Source organism: Crocuta crocuta, unplaced genomic scaffold, assembly GCF_008692635.1.
Source record: "Crocuta crocuta isolate KB4526 unplaced genomic scaffold, BGI_CrCroc_1.0 scaffold128, whole genome shotgun sequence".
Lineage (NCBI taxonomy): Eukaryota > Metazoa > Chordata > Mammalia > Carnivora > Hyaenidae > Crocuta > Crocuta crocuta.
This window is the reverse complement of record NW_027532232.1, coordinates 428,605-435,928: the sequence shown is the minus strand read 5'-3', so window position 1 is coordinate 435,928 and position 7,324 is coordinate 428,605. Positions and strand designations below refer to the sequence as shown.

Sequence of the window (7,324 nt, the reverse complement as noted above, 5' to 3'; positions counted from 1 at the left end):
AAAAAAAAAAAAAAAAAAAAAAAAAAAAGAATAAAGTCAGATCCAAAGGCACTCACTACTTTTATAGGAAGGCACAGAAGAGTCTAGGAAAAATACTGCTCCCGGAACAAGAGCTCATGACATTTACACGTGGCATAACCTACAAGGCCTAGAACGTATTAGGATTTGCTCACATGAAAGTAAACACATGCCAGCAGTTTACGCATCTTCTGAAGATTTTATGTTCTCTCATTTGATCCTCCCCACAGTCCAGAGAATTTCCAGGTAAAGACTGTTTGAAATGGGGCTAGTTCCCAGAACTGCCCCCACCACCCAATCTGACCAAATGAATGAAAAACGCTAAACAGAGAGCTGAACGTGGAGGTTTTGAGGCTCAGGTGACTGATGTGCGGCACAGTATGTACCATCTCCTGACACCACCCCCACCCCAGACACAAGAAAAAAGCTAACACCCCAAATCCAAGAATTATCATTTATGCCTTCTCGTATCCTAGGAGAATGAATCCACTGGGTGAGTTTATAAAGGCCACAGAGCTGCTTGGGGACTTGGTGGGGGCAGAAAGGGATGCTGGAGCTGTCATCTTCCATGCACAGTGGTGGCAGAACCCCTCAGGTGCGTTCCACGCCTGCCTGGGTGGAGCAGGCATAGCCTTAGGTCCCCAAAAGTGCAGGGACTAGCCCCCAGCAAGGACAGCAGTAGGCCCATGTGACTACTTTGCCCTTCGGTTCATGCTACAAACCTCAGGCGACAAGAAGGTAGAAAGCAGCACTATACCAACTCCCATATAATCTGGGAAGGTGGATAGACATGGGGTGTGAGTACAGACAAACGGGTCCCGGAGCATATGAAGAACTGAACCAAACTATTTCAGAAAATGCAAGAGATCTGTCACAGCTAATGGGGGGCTGGGGTGGAATTCATACAATAACTCTATGAAAACACTAATAAATTTAGAAGGGAAATACAGAAGAGACAGAAATTTAGTATGGAAAGATGACAGAATCAATCAGGCATGGAAGAAAAATGCGACCTAGTGAACAGAAGCAGATTCCCTGAGAATGTTTCAGGCTATAAAAGTTCTATTTAGAACTTTCCAAAAATACATGTTAAATCAAACAAGTAAAAGACTGAGATGAAAAGCAGGATGTCAGAGCAAAGAAAACAAAAACCAAACACCTCAGGAAAAATAAGTCAGTTAGGCACCATGAGGAATAGGATAGGGAAGGCCAATGTATGGTTAAGGGACAGAGTGGCTCCCTTCCCAATGAGCCCTCTCTTCATAGCTGTCATTATTGTGAGGTTCTTCAAGCTGCATTCAGAAAACCATTACATGGGTGGGGTGCCTGGGTGGCTCAGTCAGTTGAGCAACTNGTGAGAGTTTGACTTCTTCTTTGCCAATTCTGATGCCTTTATTTCCTTTTGTTGTCTGATGGCTGATGCTAGGACTTCCAGCACTATGTTAAACCACAGTGGTGAGGGTGGACATCCCTGTCGTGTTCCTGATCTCAGGGGGAAAGCTCTCGGTTTTTCCCCACTGAGGATAATGTTAGCTGAGGGCTTCTCATAGACGGCTTTTATGAGCATCTGATTCTTGATCTCAACTTGGGTCTTGATCTCAGGGTGGGTCCAAGCCCTGCATTGAGCTCCACACTGGGTGTGAAGCCTACCTATACACACACACACACACACACACAGCCACTGCATGTATCACCTGTCTGCTTAGGTGTGGCCTGGTGAATTACCTAACACCATCACCTTCTTCTTCCCTCCTTCCTCAGTGCCTCTTGCACTGTCAGCTCTAAAGGAACACGTTTCATTTTTCATAAATTAAGTATTATTTGCACCTTCACATCTATTTAAAGCCTCCTTTGCACAAACTATATGTGTTCATTGCCATATACCCACTTGTGGGCTTAATCCAAAGACTCAAGCAATTGAAGGAGAGTTTCTACTGCTGTGTGGACACAATGGGTAGAGGCAAACCACCCTGGATTTGCTTCCTGTCCCTGCCAGTTACTAGCTAAGAACCATGGAACAAACTGCATAACTTCTTAAGCCTCATTTGTGATGTGAGTATATTTCAGGGTTATCATAATAATTAAAAGATATAAGGGTGCCTGGGTGACTCAGTTGGTTAAGTGTCCGACTTCAGCTCAGGTCATGATCTCGCAGTTTGTGGGTTTGAGCCCCACATCGGGCTCTGTGCTGACAGCTCAGAGCCTGGAGCCTGCTTTGGATTCTGTGTCTCCCTCTCTCTCGGCCCCTCCCCTACTCATGCTCTGTCTTTCAAAAATAAATAAATGTTAAAAAAAAAAAAAAGAATAAGAGAGATAGTCCTTATGTGTGAGTGCCTAGTATATATTAAGCCCGTTAAGCAAAAGCTACTTTCATTATTTTCCAGACTTCAATACTATTGATAGTATACAAGAAGATTTAAATATTGGTAAAAAGATATCCGAGACCATTAATACTGCCTTTATAACACTGTCAAACCATCTGTTGAGAATTACGTGGTTTCCCATCTACTGTGCTTGCTCTTCCTGCCTTCATTCGTCTTTTGAGAGACATCCCATCTTTTTACAAAACTACTTGAAAAGGAATTCAAGCTTATTGTCAAAAACATACAGAGAACAAAGAAATATATATAGGATAGGAGGCTGTCTTTCATCCCACACTGCCGTCCCCATCCTCACGCGTCTGGACTGAGGTTGCTACTGCTCTTAAAAGCTTGATGCAGGGGCGCCCGGGTGGCTTAGTCGGTTAAGCGTCCAACTTTTGCTTAGGTCATGATCTTGCGGTTCGTGGGTTCAAGCCCCGCGTCGGGCTCTGTGCTAACTGCCAGCTCAGAGCCTGGAGCCTGTTTCAGTCTGTGACTCCCTCTCTCTCTGACCCTCCCCTGCTCATGCTCTCTCTCTCTCTACTCGAAATAAATAAAACATTAAAAAAAAAAAGCTTGATGCAGATCATCTAATCTGCTCATCTGTGCATGTGCTTGTGTGCTGAAAACTGGTATGTTCTTTAATGCATCACGTTTAAGAAAGTCTACTTTTTTCCTCATATTTATGCCACAAATTGGTGGAATGCGGCATCCTAGGCTCTCTCTCCACCATCCTCAGCGTCTGGGAGATATTTCATCAGTGTTCTCTGCTTCTGATCAAGCGTGGTTTTTCTTCTGCTCAAATCATCTCTCTCTCTCTTTTTAAGTGTAACTGACCGATTGGATGCTGACAGATCCATTACCATCCTAAATGCAATTATGAGTTCATCAAATTTTACTCTGCTTTGTGGAAGTTTTTGCTCTCTGCACTTCGTCTTTAGGACCCTAAAAATTGATGAGAATTGTATCTTTGGTAAAGTGTAACATTCACCCATGGAAAGTACTCATTTGGTGTATTTTAACTCTTTCCTCTTTGAATTTAGCTGTGTCTCATATTAATACCAGCACTTCTGCTTTCTTTTTGTTGTTTTTTTCGATATAGCTTTGTTGGTATGCAGATTTCCTCATTTTCAGCCCTTCTCTGTCAGTTGAGTATGTCTTTTACAAGCAGCTTATACCTAGATGTTTTTAACCCAAGCTACGAGGCTCTATCTTTTCATACAGAAATTTGACCCATTTATATAGAGTGATAATTTCAGTGTACCTCTTCTTCGTGCCTTATTTTGTCGTTATGCTTTGTTTCTTTTCTGCATTCCTTTTTTGACTAAGTTTTCTCTATTCCTTAAATTCCTGAACACATTTGTAGATTATGCATTTTATTTCTATTTTTCCAGCAGTTACCTTAGCATTTTAAATTTAATTTTTAATTACCAGAGAAAATACATTCGTACATTCTCCTTATTTGAAAAGGAAAAACTAACAATGAGGCAAAAGCCCCTTTGACCATCTCTTTCAACACCAGCCTTTCTCTCTATTCCATGATCCAAGTTTATTGTGGTTTTATCCTGACTTTTTTGACACATATATTGAGATTTATTAACTTTGTTTTATTTTTGTCTTACATAAGTACATCCCTAAGTTCTGCTATTTTGCAAATATTTTTGCTCCGCAGAACGTTCCGGACATCGGTCCGTGTTAAATCGCATGGATTTGCCTGTTGTTTTTAACTAATAAATAGCAAGCCATGGTATGATTAATGCGTTTTTTTTTATCTCTCCTCCTTTATGCTGAAGAGAAATTAAGGGAGAAACTGTGCAAGAGGTGCTCTTTTCATCAATAAAGTTTTGTGAAGATCATTAAAACCGCCTATAAGCCCACTAGCCAAGATGGTCACTGAAGATGTGAGAAATATGCTCTAGATTCTGCCTCTTTGTCTGGTTTTGTGTTTTCTATTTGCTTTTTCATTTTTGGTGGTTTGTTTCACAAAATTTGGTTTATTTAGGGCACAGTATCTTGGAATCTGATTTCTAAATTTTTTCCATTTCTTCCAATATTAATACTTATTTTAATTACCATATGGTATGCCATCTACAGTTAACCTCAACTTATTTAACCAGTGTCCCGTTGTTTGACACTTACAGTATCTACAAATTGGTTTAAAAAAAATCTTGACATACAAGGTTTTTTTTTTTTACTTTATTACATTTAGACCATTTCTCAATAAAAAGTGATACTCTCATCATATTTGAGAATTTTTTAAGTGTGTGTATAAATTTTTAAGTGTAGTATTAAACAATTTACTTCTGTTTCTAGCTCAGAGCTTTTTTTCTAGAAGAAATGTAGCTCTCAGAAATACAGTAGGACTATTTTGTCTAGAAACAATGGACTATTTTTTTCTAACTTATATATGTTTAATTATTTAAAAAGACATGAAATTCAAGCCAGAATATTCAACACCCAGTTGGCTAGCATGGGAAGAATTCCTGGAAGTGTTTATGTGGACTTTAGGATGTACAGATAAGGCCACGACCTCACTCCTCAGTATTTCCATGACAACTTTGGTTATAAGATAAGCGCCATTTTTGTGTCACTATGTAAGAGTCAACACTGTCACTTCAGCAGTGATGTGCCGTAAGTTAGTTGTTCAGAGGTGAAAAACTATGCCGTGGGTTCGATAGGGTGAATGGTATTCCATACTCGAGCCTAGCAGTTGTTGGGCAGACGCAGGAGGCGGGCAGGAACTGTGCACACAGATGGCCCCATCTAGGAGCTCGCTTCCGTGCTGTGACTGACTGGAGCCCCTCTGTCCCCGTGTCACTCTCCAGGTTCGGGGAGGACCTCAGGCGGGATCAGCAGCAGCTCCTGGAAGGGATCTCAGAGCTGGACATCAAGACGGGGGGCGTCCCCTCGCAGCTGCTGGTGCACGGGGCCCTGGCCTTCCCGCTGGGCCTAGACGCCGCGCTCGGCTGCTTCCTGGCGGCCGCCCGCTATGGCCGGGGCCGGGTGGTCCTCGCCGCCCACGAGGGCATGCTCTGTGCTCCCAAGATGGGGCCCTTCTTGCTCAACGCTGCGCGCTGGCTGGCCGGAGGCCGGACGGGCAAATTTGGGGTGAACACACACCTGAAAAACCTGTGCGCCCTGCTGTCGGGGCACGGCCTGGAGTGCGCTCTGCAGCCCCGCCTGACGCACGGCTTGCGTGTCTACTGCTGCGTGGCTTACAGTGACAAGGAGGCCAAGCAGCTCCAGGAGTTCGTGGCCGAAGGCGGGGGCCTGCTGATCGGGGGCCAGGCCTGGTGGTGGGCCTCCCAGAACCCAGGCCGCTCCCCTTTGGCCGGTTTCCCCGGTAACATCATCCTCAACCCCTTTGGCCTCAGCATCCTGGCTCAGACCCTGGACCCCGGCTGCTTCCCCGTCCCCACCGCCGAGATGCGCGGCTACCACCTCCGCGAGGCGCTGTGCGAGTTCGAGGCCGCGCTGCGCCGCGGGGCTGGGGACGCGGAAAAGCGCTGGCTGGCAAAGCTGGGCGCAGACGGCGCAGCCTTCCTCCAGATCCCCGCCGACGGCGTCCCGGCTTACGCGTCCTTGCACCGGCTCCTGAGGAAGACGCTGCACCTGTCGGGGCTCCCTGCCGTGAGCCGGGNGGGAAGCCGGGGTGGGGGCACCGCGGAGGGTCCGGGGGGCGTGCCGGACGCGTGGGTGAGCTAAGGCGGCGGGGCCGGGGCTGTGCCCTGGGAGGCGCCCCGAGGCTCCGGGGGCTCAGCCCTTCTCCTGTGGCTTTCGTCAGGCGACGGGGATTGCTGGGTGAGTACTGGGCTCTACCTCCCGGGCGGGCAAAGCGCCGAAGTCTCGCTGTTGGAAGCCGCGGCCTGTGCCGGCCTGAAGGTAAGACCCCGGGCCGCTCGGTTTCCCTCAGCTCCCAGCGGCGTTCCCGGGAGGCCAGGAAGGGAGGATTGTGCCCGTTTCACAGATTTCGTAGACGAAGCAGCTCTATTTCGGCCTAAAGGAGCAACTGAGACGCCAGAGCTACTATCGGGTCTAGGACGCAAACCTAAGCCCTTGCATTTCCACGTGTGGCGACTTTACGTCCCCCCCGGAGCCCCACGGCAGCCTCCGAACCTCACGCACCTCGCCCACTGCACACGGCCTTCCTGTGTTTCAGGTCGTTGCCCGGACCCTCGAGGGCACGCACACTAGCAGGCCCCACAGGCAGGGCTGAGCCGGTCCTGCCTCAGCCCTGAGGGTCACCTCCTACCACCGTCAGGGGCCTCCCCTGCGCCTCCTTCCTGGCGCTCGCTTCTGTTCCACCCGAGAGAAGCAACCCCAGGCCCCTGGACGGAACCACCCTGCACCCACGTGACCGGCAAGGGGGCCCTGGTCAAGGGCGGGAGCGAGAGCCAGCCCTCCCGCCTTGGGCCAGATCTCACGGCCTCTGGACGGCTGGCCCCCGTGTGCACACAGGGTGGCCCAGGACCCCGTGGGGCTCATCCTGGGTCGGAATCCCCACGCGGCGCAGGCCCTGAACGAGAGCCCGGCTCCACCTGGCAGACACACCGCAGGGCCCCAGCCTGTGTCTGCCTCAGGGTCGGCGTGCCTGCCTGTCTGGGGACACCCCACTGTCGGGGTGTTTGAACGGAATGACCCCGCGCAGCATTCGGTCCCAAGGACTGCAACCTCGTAGGTNAGCACCACACAGACCTACTTCCTGCTACACACAGTGCACTCACCTCCCCAGGTACAGGTGGGCTGCCACACCGATAACCTGAGCAAGGCCAAAAAGCTGTGCCGAGCGCCGGTGGTGACGCACCAGTGCTGCATGGACAGGGCCACGCGGTCGGTCTCCTGCCTCTGGGGCGGCCTCCTCTATGTCATCGTGCCCAAGGGCAGCAAACTGGGCCCCGTTCCTGTCACCATCAAGAGGGCTGTGCCTGCCCCATGCTACAAGCTGG

General features: G+C 48.7%; 1 protein-coding gene across 1 annotated transcript in view; it reads left to right on the top strand.

Moving 5' to 3' along the window:
• The window catches only part of TCAF2 (TRPM8 channel associated factor 2), a 26,200-nt gene that overhangs the window by 12,051 nt on the left and 6,825 nt on the right, over positions 1 to 7,324 (top strand). Inside the window, 2 exon segments of the mRNA XM_077778027.1 lie at positions 5,204 to 6,260; positions 7,111 to 7,322. Coding sequence (XP_077634153.1) covers positions 5,204 to 6,260; positions 7,111 to 7,322 — 1,269 coding nt within the window.